A 24,780-nucleotide genomic window follows, 5' to 3' on the forward strand; every position below is an offset into this window, starting at 1 on the left:
TTTTTTTTTTCAGTTCCTTGGTTCTGGCAGTGTTTCTGGCTATTGATAGAACCTTACAGAATACTTCTGCACAAGCAAACACGTAACTGACAGCATCTCAGAATACCCTCTTTGCTCAATTGCACATTACTTATTCAGAGCGATAAATTTCCAGATTTTTCTTGTAAAAATCAAAATCCTTTATGTAGACTACTACAAAACAACCATCCACTCTCACCTAAAATAAATTTATGGTCTCTCTTGAAATTTCTGAAAACATGTTACCAATTCTTTTCTACCTTATTCCATCAAAACAAACTAACCTTACCTACTGAAGAGGAGAGGGAGTAGAGAGGGAAAGGGAGAGAGAGAGGGAGAGGGAGAGGAGGGGAGAGGGAGAGGAGGAGAGAGGAAGAGGAGAGAGGGAGAGGAGAAGAAAATCCACCAAGCCATGTTTACGTACCTTTTCTTGTATGTCTAACCCATCACAGAAAAAGTGCAAGTATACTGAATACTTCACCTTGGTTAAGAACAAGACATGAGAAATGTTGTATCTAAAAAAAAGACTACTTTAAAATCCTCAGAAATACAACATCTTTGTCAATTTTTTGGCAATGCACTTTGCAATTATTAAATAAGAATACTACAGTTTCCTCATCACGTAAAGGTCATGTAAAGATAAACTTACTAATGTTTGTGGATAATTCAGATACTACAGAGTGAATATTAAAGAAAAGGCCATGTAGGATGATGTTTTCTGAATAGGGTTTAAACTATGCAATAAATAGGGTTTGAAGCTATAAACATAACAGCATGGAGGAAAAAATTACTGAGTAACTTACTATATGAGCCCTGTTCATCTTGTAGACTGAATACAGCCAACAGAAGTATAACAGCATGCGACTGTTTAGTTCGATGCTACATGTAAAGGCATAAGCTAAAGGGAAATGAATAATGGCATACAGATCTAGTTTCATTTTTTGTTTTTGAAAGTACTTTATATTTGTGAACTTATTCCATAAGCCCTACAAAGAGAGAAAAAAGGACGACTTCAGTTGTTTGACATGGTGAATGAATGTGTCTCCATGCAATCTGCAGTTGATTTCTAAGCTCATTTAAAAACACAAAGCAGTAGATGGTGTACAATCATAGTTCCAAAAGAATTCACAACCAAAATACACTTTCTTAATGTTTTCCTATTGCTGGCTTTGTGCAAAGGCCCTTCAGCTACCAAAGCAAACAACTGAATGATGTGAATGCAGACATGTAATGACTGTAAGGTCAGCACATGACCACTGAGCATTCATGACCCCAAATTAAGAGGTATTACCCTCTATCTACTAATCCTTGGGTCACAAATGTACAGCTTACTCCAAGAACATTAAAAATTCCTGAAATTTGCTTACACCCCACTGCTTGAAAGATAGAAAACTAACATGCATGAAGTGATCAGATAAGTGAAAGGGGCAGTTCTGTTCTCAAACACCGTATTAAAAATGCCATGTATTTCAGTGACCTTTTCAGTTAATGAAGGCAACTATGATTTTATATTGAAGTACTATGGAAATACAGCCATCTTCTGAAAATAAGAATGTTAATTTCACAGATCCTAACATTTCAAATCCAAAATACAATTTTAGAGGAAAATGGAAAAAGCTACATTAATCTTACTAGTAAATACATTCAAAAGGTTATTACTGATATAATCAGACTACATGGGATCCACAAATTAAATTCTACATTTTGGCAGGGTGGCTTCATTTTCTAACTATGTAAGACCACATGTTTATCACTTCTAGTGTTTTCACATAATGTAGAACACGTAAGAGGCTGCAACAGTCATTCTGTTGGTAAGATTACATAAAGATTTTTACTGAGAATAAAATCCCAGCTTTTTATGCCATCATGACACTTTTTATGTCCAGAATTTCCTTGTTAACATTAATAGCAGCATTTACATTTCCCATACTCATTTGTTACAAAAATTGCACATTTTTAAGAAGAAGATGCTTCAGCATACTTTGTGGAGACCAGAGGAGCTGTGTTAATCTTCTTGTTGAGACCAGATCTCACTATGATCTTCATATCTAATATATGAACCTAAGACTTCAGGAAGATATCAAATAGATTTCATTTTGGGTTCTTGAATTAGGATCTCCATGTAATCACTGGAGACTTTAAAGCTGTCTTCATTTATCAATCCCTTCCATATCCCTGTCATTTTTGTATTTACATATGGTAACGCAAAAAGCCCCAGAATAACTGAACAGACCTGGCCACTCTACTGATTCCTCAGTGTAATTTTGCATTAGTTTCTTGTGAAATTCTCTGCTTCTCTGCCTGTATCACAGCTTTCTGTCACTAAGCTCCTCTTTCACTATTCATGTGCCACCACCTTCTTTGCAGAAAGCGATCTTTGGAGTTGAAAACCCTGATACGTAGCATTTCATTGCAGTTCACAACTGGCCTCTGGCGAACATACATTCTGGAGGTTACTTTGGTTGTCTTTTTTCCTCACTCTCTCACTTCTCACAACATCCTAAACCTCATGATAAAAGGAGCAGGAAAAAGGGGAATCTGTCAGTCAAAGATTTGTGATTAAGAAAGAAGCATCCGTTTCTAGGAAACCCTGTGGCTCACTGCAGGGAATACCAATGGAATAAATTTCTTACCTTCCTCCTACACTGGAACTTACTCTTGTTAGGGGAGTGAGAAAACTGACATATAACAGAGATGGCCATCTGGCAGACTACAGCAAGACCCAGCTTGCCAGGCTGTTTTATCTGATCCTCTTGCCTGCCTGCCCATCATCAGATCAACCAAATTAGGATAATGTCTCTATATGCTGCAGCAGAAAGGTGTATAAATCAAATCAAAAGCAGCAGGATTTACAGTTTCGGATATAAAACTGAGCCAATACAACTGTGTTGATCTAGCCAGAAATAAAATTGACTCCTGAGTACATTTACTCATTTCTGGTGCACAGCCCAGCTCGCAACAGTCTTCTACATACACACAATATCAAAGTGGTAGCTAAAACAACACAAGTCAGCACACTACTTGCACCTCAGGTACAAGGGCCTGTAAGTGGGTCATAATCAGGTTAGATGACATGTCACATGGAGGAATCTCAAGGCAAAGAAAAATCTTCCATTAAGTGGCTTACGACAATAAAATATGAACCTCTCACTATATTTGGGAGAATCATCTGCACTTGAAATAATTAATCTGAATATTGCTCTCTTCTAAATTTATTCTAAACTACTAATGCATGCAGGGCAAACTGCAATGGGGACAGAGTTCAGTAAACAGAGAAGAACATCATCTGCTAAAAATCTGAGAATAGCCTGGATCTGTACACACTAGCAGTAAAGCTAGGCTTAAAAAAAGCTCTGGATGTGAACTATGTTTGTATGGAGCTTTGGAATGGATTTTAATCATAGCTTATTTCTGGTGTATACATGGGCCAAGGGAGTGCCTGCATGATGTGCTTGCACGGATCTGAAGGGAGGATGCAGACATCCCAGTCCACTGCAGTATGGATACTTCATGTACTTTTAGTATCTTAAAGGTTTAATAAATTAACTGACTATGAACAAAATAGCCCTATCAGAATATGCAGCAAAATTTAATTCTTGGTTTATTTATATTAGTTTAGGCAAAATATATTAACAACCTACTATTAATATTAAAAACCTAATATTACAAAGTTATTCTGTGATTTGTTGTGAAAGCAGAGAACACTCCAGCAACTCTTGGAGCATGCCCTCACCATCTTCCACTCCTAATCCTCATTACAAAGTTCTTATTCTGCTTCAGAAAGCAGATGGCAAGAGATAATGTCAGTAACAATTAGGAGGCTTCACTGACCTTAAGGACTCTTTTGATACACACTTGTAATATTTTTTTCAGAGATTTGTAGAAACAGGATACTTTGCACTATTTTATTATAGGTATACTATTTGGAACATGCCTAAAACAATTACACAAGTTTTTGTTTTGTTTTCTCTAAACAATGGAGAATGTTGTATTTTTTATTAATTAAAAAAAAGAGACATTATAACTGAATCATCCAACATTACTTTCATTCTACACATTGCAAAACTAAAACCACTTGTGTTTCCTAATATTTTTAATCAAATTCCTCTAAACTACTTGCATACTGCTGAGCCTTTCATGTTTTTATGAGCCCAGTTCAACTCTCCCTGCAAACAACTTGGATTGGATCCAAAACTTCTTCTTAAACTGTGACTTAGAGAAATTCTACCCATTTGGACAAGGATAAACGCAAAAAACATCACAATATACACAAGAGTGTATATTATGTTCACTTTTATCTACGCAGAATTTTGTCTCCTTATGACCTACTTGAATGTCAATTACATTTTTGCTATTATTAATATCCTTAATCTTGCTTTACACGCTGTTGCTTTTTATTAACAATACTAGTCTACCTAAATAAAACCCAAAGAAGAAATAAAACTTCAGAATACAAAGAAAAAAATTACTGAGGGATAGATAGATTTCATCTAATTAATATGTTGGAGACTAATTTGAAACTTTAGTATTTAAGATGGAGAAAAGTACTTCCAAAAGAAAGAAGCCAGGCTAGCTTGGTTCTAGAGCCTTCGAGTTACCTAAACCTTATATTTTTATAGAGATACTGTCCAATATCTGCCTACATAGCAGCTACATTAATGGAAGATATACTGGCCGTCTGCTGCTCGTTAAAGCTCCCCTCTGCCAAAAGCTACTTTGCCTCAGATCTGCTACAGACAGTAGCAAATGAGGACTCCCTAACATATTTCAGTCAAACTGAACCAACCTAGACAGCTAAAACATTTTTTTAAACTACTTAAACTAATCTGGAAAGAGTCAGGTGAGCACAAGCACAAGGAATTCTAGCTCTGGTGTTTTTACCAACGGGCCTCTATTTCAGAGAGACCTTTCATGCTTCAAAAGCAGAAGTTATATTGCTTTCAGTTTCTGAGTTAATGGTATTTTTATAATAGCTATCAGAGAATGAAACTAATTAAAACTGGTCTTCTATTGGATTTGGTTCTGCATTTGACTACATACCTAGCAAATTTTACTGGATGCAGTTCAACAGATCAGCAAGTAAGTACTTTAAGGGGTACCCTGCAACCAGGATGTGCACACTTTTAACTAATAAAGACTGAGAGTAAAAATTACAGCCTAAGAGATTTGGGGTTGCTGGAATTACTTCAAAAAGAGAAACTAGAAAAGACATCCACAGTTCTTGATTATTTAAGGGTGGACCAATCTCATCTGACTGAAGGTACTCACTGTCCAGTACATGTATGGACTCAGGTGAGCATGACCTTGATTGTCAAAAGCCTGCATTTGTTTTGCTAAACACATTCTCTTACTTGACTGATGGGCTATAGTTTGGCCTCTCCTGAAACCAAAAGGGCTACACCTGAACTTGCAATTAAAGGGTAACAACTGGCAGATGTGAGGGAATATCTAGCAGGAGGCTGATGCTGAGCAGATGGGCTAGGGTGCAGCAACCTTTTCCATCCATTTCCACTCACTGCTTTTGCAAAAGCACACAACCATCACGAGCCTGCCGCTACGCTCCTCCAGCAGCTGCACGATACCCCCTGCAGAGTGCCGTGCTGCTGGAGCTAAACCAGTATCAGACACACAGCTAATAAGCGCTTGTCTAGCTCCACAAGTCTGCACTGCTGACTGCGGTTTAATGAGATCCCAGCCTTGACAGAGAAAATAGTTTAAGAAGTTTCCACTCTGAAATGTTTGTACCTGCACTGTGTTACAGCTAACTATGCTGTTATTTGTGCCAATGCAACCACAAATAGAGCAACATTGTAAATGAGACCACTGAAATAATAACCTAGGTTAGAAACAAGGCTTTTTCATATCATTTTGGTGATCTAGTTTCAAGTACAGCCTTGCAAGCAGTTGTTCCTGAACAAAGACACAGATGGGGAAGCGTGCTGAGGGATAGGAAGAAGAGATGGGAGGACTTACCTTAAGTTACATCCCTGCAAGGCCCCTACGTTTTAGAGCTATGTCTTCAGATTTTTCCTTCTACAGCCAGAAAATCTGTTGTACAGGACTAAAGCACTATTAACTTGATATGGTGAAGAAAAAGATAATTCTGTTTATTAGAGCAAGAAGAAATGGGGTACTATTTCTTTCATAAAACTCTCACATATTCCTCTAGAGCTTGTCTTAACCACCAAATGTAAGATCTTGCATTTCATATCACATTTTGTACTGCCTAACAAACTACATATATTTTTATTTGTAGAAACATCCACAGTCCCTTTCTGGTTCCTGTTGTTACTCTTAATGTTCCTAGGTCTAATTACATGCTCTTTGAAAAATATTACCTTGTAGCAAAATTTAATTTTTCATTTCATGAACCATCTTTAGATCCTTATGTTATGAAATGGAGAATGTAATTTCCTGATGCATCTTCTCAGTATTATTAATTATTTTGTATGCTTTTATTATGCTCTTTCTTATTCTTTTCTCTTCTAGAAAGAAGAAACTCTTTCCTAGTAATGTGAGTTCTTCCTACTTCCACATCATTGTCATAAGCTTTCTCTGTACCCCAGATGGTTTCAGCAATGTTACTGTTCCTCATCTCAGGCTTTCAAATAGTGGAGTCTTGCCAGGGAAAAGCACTGAAAGCAAAGCCTCAGCTGACTCTTTTTGTATCCTTCCATGTAGGGCACAGATGGCCGTGTTTTCTCAACCCCTCCTCTACCTCAGCTGAAGACCACAAATCCGCAGGTTTTTTTTCTCCGCAGCTCCACATATGTAAATGTTATCCAAATCTCACTTTCTTTTCCAACACTTAGAATGGAAACTTCTCTACATTCTGACTATATTAGAAATACTTTATTTAGAACAAACTACCTATCAAATTTAAATTTAGCAGCATATTTTCACATTTGATCTACAAATAAACTTTAGACAACATTGGAACAAATGCACCAGCACCATCTCCTACCAGATCTCTCACCAGGACATTTTGTTGTATGGAATTCCTGACCATCAGGAGTTCACCTTACAGGAGGAACAAGTTGCAATATTTCTTTGCAAAGCAGCCTCCAATGACAGACTGTAATTCTTAATTAATCAAGTTAGAAACTGCCATAGCTTTCAAACCTTTTTTCTCCCTTCCCTATACTGAGCCTGTGATGCAATTTTTCCATGGTAATCAAAATTCTTAATACATTTTCAACAATATCCCTCACAATAGCATTTACAGCAAGTGCCCAGACACAGCATTCAGAGAACAGACAAACAGAAGACAGATTTAGTGAACACCTGTTAAATGGGGCAATGGCTCCAGCACAATTGTTTCCCACTTCATTTCACACAGTAATAACTTTAATGTCCTCCACGGACTCTCTTTCAAACACCAGTTCTACAACATCAAACAACAAAAGAGCTGAAAGCAAATCTGTCTAGATTGCTTCCAATCAACTTTTTTGGATAAAAGCACATTTACGTAGTTTCCTTTATTTTTTTTTACCTGTATCTGCTCAATCTGTCTTATCATTTGGCTTTTTATAATCTTTCTCAACCGCATATAATTCTCCATGTTGTACTTTTTATCTTGGCTATAATAAATTCTCTTACCCTACTGAAAAATCTGCATCTCTCATCACTATCTGGAATGTTCATAGTTTTAGTTTAGGCTTTGTTTCCTGCTGACTGTGCTACATCCAGGCTCTTTTTACTACTTAACCTCTTTTTTGTTTGATTTTGCTCTCACTTAAATCATTTGTACTCTACTTTTTCATTTTTCTCCTGCTCATCTTGGTTAGTCTCAGACTTCACTAAAACAGATGCATTACAGGTAACTATGTAGTGTTGTAATTATTAGCAAAGAGTTTAAACTATTTTTAAGATATGGTAGGCTGTTTTTTGTTGTTGTGTTTGTTTTTTATTATTATGAGAGAATTACAACAGAATTATTCAATACCTTGAATTTTCTGAAAGATGAAGAATGGCAAATTTTGACCCCAGGTTCTTTAAATTATTTTTTCCAAAATAGCAAAGACAGACAGACTGTCCAGGAAATCACATTCCATGATTCCATTAAGTCTTCTTTGTTCAGGAAGACTGACATCTATTACACTTTCAGAAATTATTTACATGTAAGCACGCGTGGACTTTTTCTTAATTTTACTCTGCTTGCAACCTTGAAGTCCAGAGTTTAGTTGTATTTTCAATAAAGTAATTTGTATGCAGAGTTTAAAGAGATGGCAGGAATCACAAATGAAAACAAAAAAAAAGGAAACTATTATTATAGAAAGAACAGATTTTACAAACTGTTTTCCCTTCCTATTAATATATCTGATTGGTTACAAATGAGATCAATTTTTTTGCTAACAAATGATGATATACCACCTATGTTACTGTTATTGAAAAGGAAAAAAAAAAGTTTGTTGACATCATTGCATTTTTCCTTTTTACCATATATTAACTTTGTCCTACAGATGCACCCCTTCAATGAATTCCATCATATATATTATCCAAACCCCATCTTCCAATATTAGTATATTCTGACGTGTTATGAAACTAAAACTGAATGCTTTCAGCATTCTTAAAACAAGTTCTATTCAAAAACATGGCTCAAGTTCACCTTTCATTACCTCCCTCATATTCTTGAATGTATTTATCTTTCCTATAGAGTAGCCTCTTTTACAAATTAAATAAAAATTCTTCCCTGAAAATTAGTATAACAAATTTTCCAACAGAATTGGATCTAAATAAATGTGAATTTCTCACCATATTTCTTAGACAGCAGTTAAATAAAAGTAAGTTATGCTTATACACACAGAGTAAATTGAACACACAGAAAAATTAGTTTACTTTTGTTTTTTTCCCAGATTTTCAGAACATTTTCTAATAGGCCATATATCACATTCCCTTAGAAATATTTCTTCTCTACTTTTCAAAAATCTCTTACATTGAACAATTCTTTTATTTTCCCTCTAGAATATCCACAGATTAGGTTTTCATTTGCACTGATTTCTCTTACATGCAGTTCTGCTGGTACTACTGATGTTATTCTAGACTTATCTTCATATGAGATCTGAATAAGGCATTTAAAAATATGTAACAAAGGTCTGATTTCTCTCCCTTTCTATGGTAGTAATCAGATCTGTACATGATATAATTAAATCAAAGACTGCTTACAAATATCCAGTATTTCTTGATTCTAGCTTGCACAAAAGTATTTCTGTGTGAAAGATGACAAAGGTTCTTACTTTTATGAAGTAATTCTAAAATTGCAAAAATCCTGCAGTGACAAACACAGATTATGAAATTGCTATGCATGTAGCTGAATTGGTAGGAAAGAAGTGTAATTGGTACAGTATCACAATTACACCAGTAATATCAATTATCTCAGGTTCAAAACAAACTGGTTTATGCTGATGCTGGTATTCTACAGAGACGAACTGAAAGGGGAAAGTAGACAATGACTAGAACTGCACACTGCAGTCAGGAACACACTTTTTGAGAAAAATAATCCAGCTGCTTAATTGACACACCATTCTACATTTCTTCAGCTAAGAGACTTTCTGTGCTCCTCTGCCTGTTAAGTACCTACATGGTACAGCCTCTGTGCTTCTGAGGACTGCTCTGTTTTCACAGATGAGAAAAAAATTATGCATCAAACAATATCAAACTTGTAAATATACGAAGTCCAATATGCTGGACCTTTCACACCTGACTTTGCTGAAGAATAATATTCCTGACAACTTTGTGAATTAGACTGTTAAGTTTCTGATTTTGCCTGATACACAGAACCTTGCCTACTGTACAAACCCTTTTCCATAACCACATCTTGAAACCAATAAAAAAGTATTAGTGTTTTAAGATGCATTCTTAATAGCTGTGTAACATATTCTTATTTTAAATGCTTTACACACACGTGGCATAGAAATACAAGTATGTGGCAGGAAGAGCAGTTACAGATTACTTTCCAACCTCCTTTTTCTATTATTAATTTATGAAAGGGATTTCTTCTAAAAACTAAAATGTTTGTAGAGTTAGTAGATATCCTCCTTTCAGGAGATGTTGTATGAGTCTTATATTGTATATGGATAGTAATTTCCAAAGAAAAGCTACATGAAATCACAAAACATCAGAAATACAAATGAAAGTAACACTTCAATCACATATATATTTCCTGAAGTAAAGAGTTTGAAAGAACTAGTATCAAAACTCTCCTCCTTTTTCACCACGATCCATCACCTCTCTTCTAGATGAACAGATACCTAACATGCCAACAGAACCACCTAGAAGAGCCTGAGTTGAGTGAAGAGTTCACAAATTTCATACACACAGCAGATCACCTCGGATTGCCAGAAGCACCTTCATCACACAGTGTACACAGACAAATTTGACTTCTAGCTTTTTAAGGTTGCATCCAATCCTGCTTAAACTAGAATTCTGAAGTATGAACTGCACAGATAACAACTCTGATGTTGCCAGTTAACCCAGTTTTCATTTTAGCCTTTTTCCTGCTCTCGAATGCATTTAAAATGCTTAACAAGTAAACTATTACTAGCAATTTCTTACTAGTAACCTGCACTTGTGAGCCTTAATTCATACAGTTTACAGCCACATAATTTTCTACAGCATTTGCTTAACACCTTTGTAAATACACAGCCGTGGAACCAGGAAAAATACCATGGAGAGATTTTTCCAAGATTAATACAAAAAAATCAAGTACATTCTAAGTTACAGGCACTGCCTTAACTGCTACTTTAATATTTTTTTTTCTGACTGATAGCCATAGTTTTAATAGATTGAAAGTAGCATAATGCTCTTGAAACTCACTTTTGATTTTTTCACCAGATCACTTTCCATGGACAGGACAGAGAGAAGATTCACAAAAACTGCAGTTGGCAGGGAATATTGCTTTTTCAGTGTTTTCTGATGTAAAGTGAAATAGCTTGTGCTAAAAGCTAATGCACCACATTGACCAATAATGATCCTCTAATTCTCACTGTAGATCTTTCTTACCAACCAACCAACCAACTGGTGGTTTTTAATACTGATTCATTTTGCTCCACTAAAATTTGCATTTGGATGAATGGCTGCCTAACTTTCCTCTCCATTTTATTTAACATGCCAGGATAAATTTTGTTTACAGTACCTTTATGTATCTAAGTATTTCATTTGTTTCAGAAAGCATCCTAGCTTCCAATCACTACGCTTTCAATTATTTGATAATTGGATTTCAAAACTTTCAATCCAGCACAGTAATCTCATCACTTTTCTAATTTGTCTTGCATTTTCCCCAGCATTGGATCAAATGGATAAACCATGAATCACGAAAGGCCTAACTCTACAATAATGCACTAAAAATACTTAAGTTGAAATTTATTGTGGAAAGCTGTCTTGACAGACCTCAACAACTTTATTATCATTGAAGCAATCTAATTCTTAAAAAGCTGAGGCTCATCAAAGCTGTGTGAAATTTGGTTATTATCAATTGATTAATAGTTTTAAATTAATTCTTACCTATTCAGACATCCGGCCTTCAATGACAGGACAAAATAGAACACTTTGCTATTTAGAACAAACAGGACTGCCTTATTGGGATTTTAGCAATTCCTAGTGAGACATACGGAATTTTTCTTTGGGTTGCACCTGATCTTTGAGAATGCTTACTTTGCATTATAAAATTTCTGTCAGCTTTAATGGGATATTTATCTCTAACTCCAAGTGAACTTAAATTTCTAAACCAGAAAGCTATTCTAAAGGAGGGCAGCTAACATAACTAAGACTGTGAATCCAACAGAAGACCCCAGAAAAATCTTTTTGTTACATATCAGATCAAGTTAGCATTCTCCCTTTGCTCACACACTAATAACCCTAAAGATACCATAACTCACTTTGAAATAATAAAGTAAGGTTGCAATCTTATTTTGCATTTGGAATTTTTCTGTTTTGTTGGGGGGAGGAATTATAATTTATCTAATTTAAAAGTGTATAGGTTTCTTACTTTTATTAAGTTAATACAATAATTCTTATTACATATATAGAGAGAGTAATGGAACTATACAATAATATAACCATGTCAACTGCATCTGTGTAAACTGAAAAATATTTTCAGATGTCTTAGCAGTTATTCAATAACATAAGTATAATACAGAGCTTTACAGGTATATAACAGTGTTTCAGAATGGTAAAAACTCAGTCACTTTTCCATCAAACTGTAGATTTTCTCAGAGAAAAACATCCTATTCTGCCACACTGATTTGTGCTATTATAAAATATTGTACAATCACAATCTAATATAAAGTACCAACTATATGCACAAGCAATACATGCATTTTACACTTCTTTGTATTGCTTATAATGACATCCTGATGCTATCATTTAGCTCATCATGGCATTCCATCAATCAAAACCCAGTTTTAATTATACACCATTCTGCTTTTTCTCTCAAAGGAAACAGAGAAGACACGCAATGATCTATTTCAATTAAAATACATACATTATAGAATTTAAAAAATGGGTTGGGAATCAGTTTTAAATCCGCTATCAGTCTGTCAATTAATGTTCTGAACCTCTGCTATTGACCCAGTACTGTACAAGCTGTTATTATACACTGTCCTACATATCATCTGTTCCCCTTGCTGGTCTGTTCCAGAAAGACAGACAGCTGCAACAGAATATCCCTGTTGAACCTGAGGACCATCTGACTTTAATTGTAGCACACAGCTTGATGTGGGTCTGGTTATGAGAAGCCAAAGTATCACACTGTAATAATCTGGAAAAGCAGAAACCTGCCAACACAAGGCTGCAAACAGGGGCTTGGGCTGTCTGGCTGGCTGACGGGCTGCAGGAAATATGATTAATGAGCAAGGTATAATGATATCAGGAACCCGATTAGCACCACAAAAAGGTCACAGATCAAAGCAGTATGCATTTCATGAGCTCCAATCATTGTATAAGATCTGTGGACTTAAAGAGGTAAACTGAAATGCAAAGGGAAAAAATATCTATGTGTGATAGCTTACAAAAAGAACACTTAAAATACTATAATCACTATTTTGTCTGAACCAGGAAGCAGCAAGGAAATATTAATTGAATGAATCAGCCCATGCCACACTGTAGCACTGTAGCACTGTTTTTTTGATAGTATCTGTGAGGAACTGAGCTTTAAGCATTCTCCCTAAACACACCTATTCTACTTTAAAATAAAACTATGATGACTTGATACTATTGGTATCAAATCCACTATGTATTAAAAAGAAAAAAGTAATTTAATATTTGCATGTAATTTTCTCACTTTTATTCCACTGCAAAACCAGCAGATTACAGAGAGCATCATCCATAGCAGCACGAACAGGGCCGCCACCACCACAATAAGGCTAACTATGTCACATAGAAGCGGTTGTTGCAATTTATTGTCATGGAGGTTTAAATCTAATGCTACCAGGCTGACCAAAACTTGATATCTGAATTATAGCAACAGTGTCGGGGACCCACACTATCATGAAAAGGGATGATGTTTGACATAATGTTTGACATACTTTAATAAACCATCACTTGGTAAATTATTTCTTACTTTGGTTATTAACTGTCCAGTTATGGGATACTTAAAAATTGCATGTTCTTGTAAAAGTTCTTTGTTTTGAAAAACTCTAATTTATGGAAACTTTTGCATGTTCATTCAATATGCCATTTAACAAGTGGTACTGCGAACTCGACTTTCACAGCAGAAGTTAGGAAGCTGAGCAGATTACTCACGGTGTCTTTTTGATTAAAATAGTTCAAAAGTCAAATACACTAATGAATAATTACTTCAGGAAAAGGTATATGAGAAGGAAACATTAATTATATTTAGACAATAAATATGATACTTCAGTTTCATAAGAAATGCTGAATAAAATTACGAAAATGATGAAGTAATTTTAATCTTCATCATTCAGATATACAGAGGTTAACATCCTGTTTTCAGACTACTTTTTATTTGAATGAAAGTTTTGGATATGTAATGAGCACTTCCTTCATTTTGGAGTGTTCCAAACTGCTTTTTTTCAGGATTTAACAAAATTAAGATGTGCTAATTGTAGATTTATCATAAAAAGAAAAAAAAATACATTTGGAATATGGAACAAGATCATTACTCTCTACATGACAACTTTAAAGGGATTTTACATTTTGTGCCCAAGAGTTTAATTGTAATAATCAAAAAGCAGCTACTTTCTGCTGACCAAGCACTTCATCCTGAGAATATAGCACAAGTGAGAGATATTAAAGAGAGATGCAAGAAAAGCAGACACTAGTACTAAAGGCTTTGGGAAATTATGGAAAGATGAGGGAATGTTAGGTGTCTGAGTGTAGAGATGTGCGAGTGAGAAAAACCTGGCACCAAGGCTAGAAATGAGAAAAAGAAAGTTAAGAGCTAAAATCTTAGAAGAGAAGGAAGCAGGAGATGGAGAATAACTTCACAGTGGGGAAAGCCAGATCTGTAATTAATAGAACGAGAACTATATTTTATGCAAAAGCTAAAATACCACCGTGGTGAGAGATCAAGGCTACAGGCTGCCTTTAACAAGTCTGCTTAAGAACACAGCTTTTCATTTCTCAGGTTATCCAGAAATCACCAACACATGCCAAGCTCAAAAGGGTGTCAGGCTACCTCCATAACCTATTACCTATCAGCACAACTGGAAGATCAAAAGTTGTGTTTGAATATGGTTTGCCAAGTAGTCCTGCTAAATGTTACTGTATTTTATACCTTGTTTAAATAAAATTTGCACATACTTCTATATAAAGTAAAATACTAGATTCAGCACATAAAATTTGCAATTATTATGCTGCATCCTACAACTGCCTGAAGAAATCTAGGCCAAAAAACATTTCTGAAGACCATGGTATCATCCTACCAGTAAAAGTGCAGCCTAAAGCATTCTGATAACTTATCAGTCACAGATTTCTTCTGATGTGATTGTTCTGCAATGAATATGAGATCTGATGTTCTGCCAACAACAGAACTTTTCAATCCCCATTTCTATTATAATTTAGGGATACCAGGACACTATTAAGTCTAAGTCTGGTATCTGAAAAACTTTTGAGAGTTACCATGCCTTAATTTAGTATTTCCCAGTTTTGTGACTACCACATAAAAACAGCAGCTTCATTTTCCAGGATTTGTTAAAAAAAAGCTTCTCTAATTTATTTATTTTACACTGCCAGTGATACAGAATCCTTTCATTTTGAGAAGAGCCTAATGTAATAGGTTTGAGAATGCACTGAAACACCAACAATGATACTGTAGCACCTATTCTGTAATTCATTGCACTGCCCAGAGGGCACAGTGAAGACAGGCAGTGCAAACAACAGGATTTTCCAAAACAAGGAAGAGTAATACAGGCTTGATAAATGAAGCAGGCAAAGGAGAATTCAGTTTTATTTTCTTGTAAAAACAGCTCTGAAAAATATCAATTTAATGGAAGAAATAGAAGAGGTGGGAGAAAATTTTAAATGCAACTTTCCTTCCTGAGGCATTCACCAATTTTTTTGAGTTAAATAGAGCGTAAAATTGAAAAAAAACCTGAAATTACATTTTGGTAATCAGAGTGACAAATATTTCTATGATTAAGCAAGATTTATCAAGTCTTCTGTAAAGTGATGATTTTACCACCTCTTTAGAACTCCAAAAGCTGACAAACAAATGGGATAAGATCTCATGCATATTGGGGCTGTGCTCAAACTTTTCTGAGCAATTCTAAAGAATAAGCAATACTATATGCCTTTGTTCTTCCTAAACTTGTAAATCTAACATTTCTTCAGACTATTTCAGCCATAGTCCTATGTAAATTATAAACAGCCATACATTGCAAACAAAGATCCAAACTATTTCAGAAGAATCTTGCAAGACAAATGTTACTTGACAGACAATAGAAGATAGCCATCTTACCAGTCTGTTTATGCGAACAAATTCTTCTGGGGTTTTGGCCCATGGTGGAAGTTCAACATCAGACACAACTGTTCCATCATCCATCACTCCCAGATTGTAATTGTTGCTGTTGACAAATATCTCTGGGAGGTAATAGAATTCAGGAATCAATTCCTGTACGTAAATGAAAAACAATGCCATATTATAAATTATGTCAGAGGATGCACTTTGTCATGTTAAAAAAATAATTACTAGAAAAGAGAATATACAAAATCCTCCCACAGACATCTCCCTCTCCCCTAGAAGGAGGAAATCCCCTCCTTCCTACTTTCTAAAATTTAAACTTTTAGATATCCTAAATCCTCATCGTGCTTTTAATATGACAAAGAACTAAGACACAACAGGCTGTAAAGAAAAAAAAAGTCAGAACATTGGTTTAAATTGCATATTATCCACAGAGAAACTTATAAAACAGAAGTAATGAACATCACAGGTACAAGTATCATAAGTGAAAAGCAAGAGGCAAACAAAGATGTTAAGAAGCTGGGGAAAATTGCTTCCTTCACATTTTAATAAAATCCACATTTTAAATTGTTAATGCACAACTTGCAGTCTATAGTGTGTGTGAAACTAGTGCCATATATATTAATTACAGAGGTGTAAAACCCACTTATATTCTTATTCTCTCTAACATTAAGGGTCTAAGAACTTAATGTTTAGGCTATTATCTAAGATCGTTCAATATTCAGAAACAATTTTTTGTAAAGTCTAAAATACCTGGAGTTATACCACACGTTCACAAAAAAAAAGAAAAAAAAAAAAGTCAAAGCTGAATCAAGCTAATATTTTTCTTTCATGGAAAGGTCATTAACTCAGTTATGTGTCCAGTCTATAATTACAGGGAAGAATCATGCATAATTTCACACACACACAAAAGAAAAAAGAAGGAAGGAATTTCACATGGTTACAAGGTCTGTATATGCACTAAATTCCTTGTCAGGATCATCACCACTTTAAGCAAGTGTTCTCTATAGGCCTCTGCTGAATGGGACTAGAACACAGCATTGAACACCTCTGTGGCTGGCCCGCCCCTCACACTTCTGCAGGCAGAGCTTGCTACACTAAAAAGGGTTGAGAAAAAAAAAAAAAAAGTAAGCACATATAGCAAAGTCTTATGAGAAAAACAAAGTAATGCTGATAGCTACATAAAGAATTTTTAAAGCAGAAAATGGTAGCTTCTACTGCAGAATTGAACATGCCAGGAAGTAACATTAAGCTCAAAATCATAAGGATTTTATCCTGGGTAAGAGGAGTGTTACCATGTTTTACAAACAGACATGCAACTTTGTAAATTGTCATTTATTTTGTTAAATATGAACAAGCATATACATAAGCATATCTAAGTTAATGTGATTAGAACCTTATTTACACACTGCTATAAATGACTGCAAAATACTAGCATAACACTTAATAGAAAAAGCCTATTAAGACATAACATATATTTCTGCCCTTAATATATTTTAAAGGTGATTTTTTTTTTTTTTTGTGGAACTTGACACTGAGACTTAAATACACCAAATAAACCTCACAATTTGATGGGTTTAGAAAAACTGAGCCACTAAATTGGAGAATTTACTTCCTTTGTAAAGAAAGGATCAATATGTCTAATTGCTTCAGGAAGTGTATTTTGTAGCAAATGACTGGTGTAAAATCGGTGTTCCACACAGCAAGTGCAAACTGCTTAAAAAGATTAAAAAAAAAAAAAAAATCAGACTGCCCCACCGGCTTTGTCTACAGTGGGTGCAGTATGTAGCTACGTCAGAAGCTCAGCAGATCAAATCCGAAACCCAGTCTTGCCATGGGTCAATGGATGAGTGGTCTCCTGGATAGCCCCTCAGGGCCAGCTATGGCATGAGCAGCTTTCCAAATGGCCGAGTGCAACAGGGAGGTCATCAGATTGCAGACAAGGTCAATCCGAAGTAGCCAGGGCAAAGACAGGAAAGATGAAGCAGGAATTAAGTGATTATCACCTCCATCCTTGTGTGAAACATTGCTTGGCTTTGAATTGTACATCTTTTTGTTTACAGTCACCTTAATTAACTACACAGGGTAAAAACAGGCTTCTGTACCAAATGCTTGACAAGTACTTGATAAAAAGAGGTTTGAAACTATTTAATGGGATATGTGAAAGAACAAGAACTAGCAAGGATGAAGGTTTGTAAAAAAGAAAGTATTCTGAAGTTTCCCTAGTTTTTATCATAACAGATAGAAACGAACAAAGAAAAAGCAGAGACACTGGGCTATTAATTTGATAACAGCATGCACCACAAATATGAAACCACACCATGATTCTGAATACTTAAAACATAAGCTCATTACATATGTTACTGATGTTTTTATTTTTATACATCTGTACAGCAATTCATTAATTTCTTTCAAGATCAGAAAACATTTGGCTTACTAGAACACATATTGTTTTCATTAGATTACAGAGAAACAATATGCTGCCTGGAAACTTAAAAATTATGAGTAACTTCTGTTAGTCTATTAGAAATTTTTCATAAAACATTATTTCATTACTACAGAAATGAGTTTTTCATCATCACCATAATGATACATTTTTACAAAAGGAGCTTCTTTTTTATCTGATTTGCTTATCTTGGCCATGTGCTGGCATTTATGCATGGGAAAAGGGATGGCAAACAGATACACTGTGCCATTCTAATTGAGTAGTATTTGGTGCCAATTTTCAATGGCTTTATACCAGTGAAAATGACAACATTAGCTAAAGGCCAACAGTTTTTCTAAACCAGTGAATAAACCTAAGAATAAAATATTTACATTTTTATCATGTTTACAAATATTCTTCATGTATTTGGTAACTGCAGTCCTTAACAGTCCTTCTCAACTCCGTGGGGTTTTCTCCTTTTTTCTTCACATTTTCACATCACATGCATAGCTTGACACTAAGACAGCAGATGCTTATTCATGTGTTTAACACCATTAATAATGGAAATTTCAGACACCTGAGAATGTTAAAAAGATTAAATAATGCATTTTTGCTTGTTTTTAGTGGGGGGCAGGGAAGAAGGAGTTGTGGTTTCACACAAATACAACATGAAGATGCCAGACTGAAGGACCATTTAGTATCTCACCTGTAACAGTGACAAGGACTGCAAGACTAACACAGGGAAAATACGATCTTTCCACCAATACTCTGTCAGCTTCTTACAGTTAAATGGTTTTGAACTAATCTGTGCTTTTGATTTTTAAAATAATTAAGCATAGGTTCCACACTGTAATTTCATCTACAAAGGCTTTTCCTTTGGCTATTCTAAAACTGCTTCCCAACTGTTCCAGTGGATGGTTCTAGTACCCATATTGTGAAAAGCAGTAAATATTATTCCTTACTCACTCTTCTATATTCCATTCTGGGTACTATAGACCTATATCACCTTATCAGTGTTCTTGTTTGGCAAGCTAAAGGATTCTAGTCAATTTAGATTTGTTCCCTCTGGAGATTTTCCTTTCTGACTAATCATTTTGATTACCTTCATACTTTTTCAAATTCTACTGGATCCCTTCTGAAATGTTACGCACTCAGCACATGTATAGAAATGGCAGAATTGTCCCACATTTCTTTCATTTATATGATTTCACAAAAAAATGAAAACATCTGTATGATTTGTTGAAGCTCTTGCTCTAGCACAATTGTGTTGAAAATTAGTTTCAGAAATTCCTCTCTTGGAATTTACCAGTTCTACAGCATATAGAGAGATATCCTAATGATGAGCAACACTTCACTCCTCCTGCCATGTTTTTGATTTCATTACAACTGATGAAGGAATTCATGGTGGATATCAACATGAATCTAGCACACAGTGTTTATACTGGTATATATTAAAAAAAAAAAAAAAGCAAAGATAAAATCTGTGATATGAGGATTCTTATTAAAATGCTTATAAAATTCTGCATATAATTAAAACACAATTTTCTCTAATGAAAATTGTCCTCTATCTTGTGGAAACAAAAATTAGTAAGTAAACTTCACTAAAAAGATTTTTTTTTTACAAACAAGTAATATCAACAGAATGTCAGTTAACACTGCTAATTTGTTTCCATGTTTGCCACCATGCATAAAAAGCTATACAAGATACCTAGTTTCTTTAATATAATGAAATGTTCTCTTCTTTTCTTTAGAAAATAATTGATGCATTTTGAAGCAGAGTTATGTGATCTGCAAAGGTGTCTAGAAAAAGATTCCCTAACCATATTAAAATGTTTATAAGAAACCAGATTTTCAAACCAAATTGACAACCATGATAAGCAATATTAATCCTATATGCAACCTGTCAAATAGAATAACAAAAATGCCTATTAGAAGTCTAGTTTTTTATTCATATTGCCACAATTTATTTTTCCTGTTAGGGGACTTAAATGGCATTCAAAAATGTATACTAAAATATTAAATTCATTCAAATTTCATTTTTTTCATCACACTTCAATGTATATTTTCATGACTGTAGGAAAGTATAATTTCTAAGTACCCATGAGTTTCTCTCCATCTGCTATATATGTGTTATTTCTCACGGAACTAAGAAATTGCCTCAAGACATTGCCTAAAGTTCTCCCAACTTGTAAGAAAAATTCTTCAGAAGGTTTCCATTAAAATTCTTTAAATTAATTTTGTCAATGTCCAATCATCCTATTGACATTCTAAGAAATTATATTTCAAATATTTCATAGTTTAAGAAAAATATTAAAATATTCTGTAATTTACAATGAAGCAAAGAAAATTATAAAAATCAAGATGATTATTTGGTGGATTAATGACATATACTGTAATTAGTAGTTGATTCGTTATCGATCAATAAGTAGTTTTTACTAAGTCAATATTTTATTGCATTAAAAAAATGTATCTTTAAAGCACTCACTAACTCACACTAACTCCTGTTAGTCAATACATGAATTATATTTATACAAAAATATTTTTCTTTTAAGTAAGGATATGTATAAAAGTATGCAATAGCATTTGTTGACTATATTTAGACACTATGTAATATATAGTTCAGGTTAACTTTACAGAGAAAGAGGAAAAAAGTTGTACATATAGCTGCATTTCTTCCCTCCATTCTTAAAAAAAAAAAAAAAAAGACGGCAAAATGACTATATTGAATCATAAAAAGGTCTGGATGAAATCTTGAAAGGTCATCTTGTCCACCTTTCCATTCACAGGCAATTGTAATCAGGTATTCTTGAAAGATGTTTTGCTGTCTTGTTCTTTTAAAATTTTCAATTATGGGAATCCTATGAATTTCTAGCACTCATCTGTTCACACCACTAGGAGGTCCTTCCTAACATCTAGTCTTTTTTTTTTTTTTTTTTCTGCAGCTGGAGCCCACTCCTTTTTCTATTCAGACTGAATAGAAGCAGCAGTGGCCCCTCTTCACATGTATGAATGCGTAGGAGCAGCTTTTACCTCAGGGATAGCAAGATCCATCCCCACCAGCACTTTCTGACCATTATTCCCCTCCTGCACTAAGGACAGCTTGCCCAACGCCAGCACCAAGCCTGGGACAGCAGCACACTGGAACAAGAAGTATACAGCAGAATTCGTCTTGATATAAGCAAGAAACTCTTTACAGTAATAATAATTGTTCATGGGAACAACCTCCCCATGGATGTGGTAGAGTCTCCATCACTGGAGGTTTTCAAGATGGGGTTGGACAGGGTGCTAGCAAATCTCATCTAGACTCCCTTTCCCACGAAAGGTTGGACCAGATGAACTTTCAACATCACTTCAGCCTGAGCTGTTCTATTATTCCCTGAAATGGAGTGTTCTGTGCCTGGCAGCCAAAATCCCCAGCAAAGTAAAAGCATTACAACTGCCATGGCCAAAGCACTTCACAATTCTGTCCTTGTTCTTCTTTTCTTCAAAGTAAACAACCTAAACCGTTCAACTTTACATCATTGGTCTCACTTTCTACACTTCTGGTCATTCTCCTTTGGACTTGAGCAAATTTGTCCATAACTTACTTGAAGTTCATTATTTCAACAGCTCACAAAAAGTTTGGAACAGATAGTAGAAGTATTTGTTTTGTCTTCAATACAATTACAGCTGGGTACAAAAGAAATAGACCACAGATATTAGATGGAACTTTCTGATCCACATGCCCAGATGTCTGTATTTTTAACTACTGCAGTTCCCACAGATTACCATACACAGATCTGACTGAATTTAAATTTTTAATTTTTTTTTTTTAAACTTGGAGAAGTATTTTCCTGTTATGGATCTTGGCATGATTTTACAGAAAAACAAATCTTTCATGAAAACCAAAGATCTGCATCCTAAATAAGTTAAAAGTTTAGCTACATGAGACATACAGTTTATGGTTAAAAATCTGAAAAACTATATATCTACTTCTGAATTTTGCTAGTCATTGCTCTTGGACATCTTTTACCTTGCTAGTAATATGACATGAAAATCCTTGTAACTTTTGAAACTCCTGTCTATTAGATGGAGAAGTATAAAACAATGCAAAGCATATGTAGAAAAGCTTATCAGGTTACAGGGTGTCTTAGGCATGCTTATGTTATGCAGCCTGTTTCAATAAGCACAAGTTGCCATTTTGCAGAGTTTCAACTTTTTTTTTTTTATATATATATATTTTAAAGAAAGTCCTGAAATTTATGATCCTCCAGTTTCTGAATGTTCTAAACAGCATGGAACTCTAGAGTTTCTTGCCTCAAGTACCAAGGCTTAGACATATTGCTTAACATGCCTTTCAATCAGTCGTATTCAATCCTGCAGCCCATGTGTGCTCACTGGCCTATCTGCAACAACCTCCACTTCCTACAAAATAATTTTAAGTTTCTTTGTCAGTTTTAGCCAAATTTTAGAGCAGGTTATAAAGATAATTAAGTTCCTAAAAGTTTAAAAAACAATAAGCAGGCAGGCAGAGCCATTATATGTGTGTGTCTTAAGGGATCCAGTAACTGCAGCTAAGTTCACGTTTTAGTAATCTCCACAAAAGCTACACAGAAAGGGCACCGTAATGGATTTCCATAACTGAGAAATTCTTAATTGAGGCTTACAGCTTTTTCGACAAATTAGTCAATCCATTGGAAGAAACAAATCCATAGGAAACAAAGCATCATCTGTTCCAATACTGCCGTAGAAGGATTATTTTTTCCTTTATAGAACTTTATAACTATTAATAACCTTTTTCCAAACATACAAAATCTGATGTATTACTAGATAAACAAAATTTTCTCAGTGCCCACCTTAATGCTTAATGCCCATAAAATTCAAAGATGGAGTTCAGATTCTCAAGTCTTCTTGAAGACTTGAAGACTCTCATGCTTGAAAGAAAAAAAATCCACATTGAACACATGTGACCCAATAATAATTTAGCAATCCACACAGCAGTCACAGAAACTAAGCAGTATCTATGACGGCAGGTAACACTACAGTATTTTATTTTTATTATATGTTCTATTTACATTTTAACCTGTTAACTGTAACAAAGATTTTCTGCACAGAGTTTGTGATTGTTTGGATAAAATACATCAGGACCCAGAGACAGGAGCAGGTTTAACCCTCTAATAAAAAGAGGACCCGGTAATTCCTGTGGATACTCAGAAGTTTCCCTGGGTGTGCTTCTTTCAGTAAGAGTATGTGAAAAAAACATGCAATTACAGAACATATTATGACTGTATTTCTGTATAATTTCTTTATCAGAAGTGAATTGATTTTTTTTTTAAATAAATATTTTGCATAGGCCTTTAAGAACTCGCAGTGGAAAACTTTAGCCTGGACGGCTTTTACTTGTTTAAGCTTTGAAATTTGTTATTTCACTCAAAATAAATGTGTACTGGAAAGGAAGAAAAGTTAGGAAATAGTAAAGGACTCAGGTACATGGGCACATTATATAATTATCTGAGCAACTGTCTGATGAGATCAATGTATTAAATTACTTAATTTTGCCTTTACTGCAACTATTCCTTCAATTTTAAATATTTCAATAGTGTTAATTGGATGTGCTACTTATCTTTTAATGCCACAGTCTAATTAAGAATCAAAAATTGTGGCATCAAAATTCGACAAATTGTGGCATCAAAATTCAACAAATCTCTTTAATATTGCATACTTGTAGCCAATGTTTTCTTTACTCCTTTGAAGAATGATTTACAAAAATTGAAGAACAGTACATAACAGCACTATGATAGCTTCAAATAGATGGATTATTCAAATAGAATGTCCTACGGTCAGTAGAATCCTTGGCTTAGCACAGGCTAACTCTAGTTCAACATTGGCACTGTCAGTTTTCATAGGCTGATCATTTAAAAAAACCATTTTTGTCCACTCATTAGCATTGAGATGACTTAGAGGCAAAGAATCAGAAATTGGATTAAAATCAAGATGGAAGGTCAGGTTCAGAGTTCTTTGTTTATTACAGTCTACAGTTTGAGACTACATTTTAGACCCATGATTATCACTGAAGTTATAAGTTAGTTCTCAGTGTCCTACTCCCAATGAAATCATGATGTCTTTTAAGCATTCTCCTGCCTCCCCAGCTGTCCCCTCCAAGGACACTCCTGAAGAACCTGGGCCAATCCCATTTTCCCCTAATCTCACTAGTGTTTATACATACCGGATACTCACTTTATAACACCAGTATGTTCCTAGAATCCTAAGAAAATCTACACATATAGGAGACATTGTTTAATACTGTTACAGTTCAAAGACACTTCAAATATGAAGCTTGATTTTTTTAAAAGCTAACTGGAATGATGTGATGCTAATAAGTTTTATAATACAGCTAACTCTCCCAAACAGCATTTCTATACATAAAAATTGTGCTGTT

At 34.7% G+C, this 24,780-nt stretch overlaps 1 protein-coding gene across 5 annotated transcripts in view; it reads right to left on the minus strand.

The window, feature by feature from the left end:
* Positions 1-24,780, minus strand: part of LRBA (LPS responsive beige-like anchor protein) — a 411,832-nt gene that overhangs the window by 82,127 nt on the left and 304,925 nt on the right. For all 5 annotated transcript variants that reach the window (XM_082050428.1, XM_082050426.1, XM_082050427.1 and 2 more), the window contains one exon: positions 15,935-16,087. In XM_082050428.1, coding sequence (XP_081906554.1) covers positions 15,935-16,087 — 153 coding nt within the window. The remainder of the gene's footprint in view (positions 1-15,934; positions 16,088-24,780) is intronic.

The sequence above is a fragment of the Streptopelia decaocto genome, assembly GCF_964273445.1.
Source record: "Streptopelia decaocto genome assembly, chromosome: 4".
Classification (NCBI taxonomy): Eukaryota; Metazoa; Chordata; class Aves; order Columbiformes; family Columbidae; genus Streptopelia; species Streptopelia decaocto.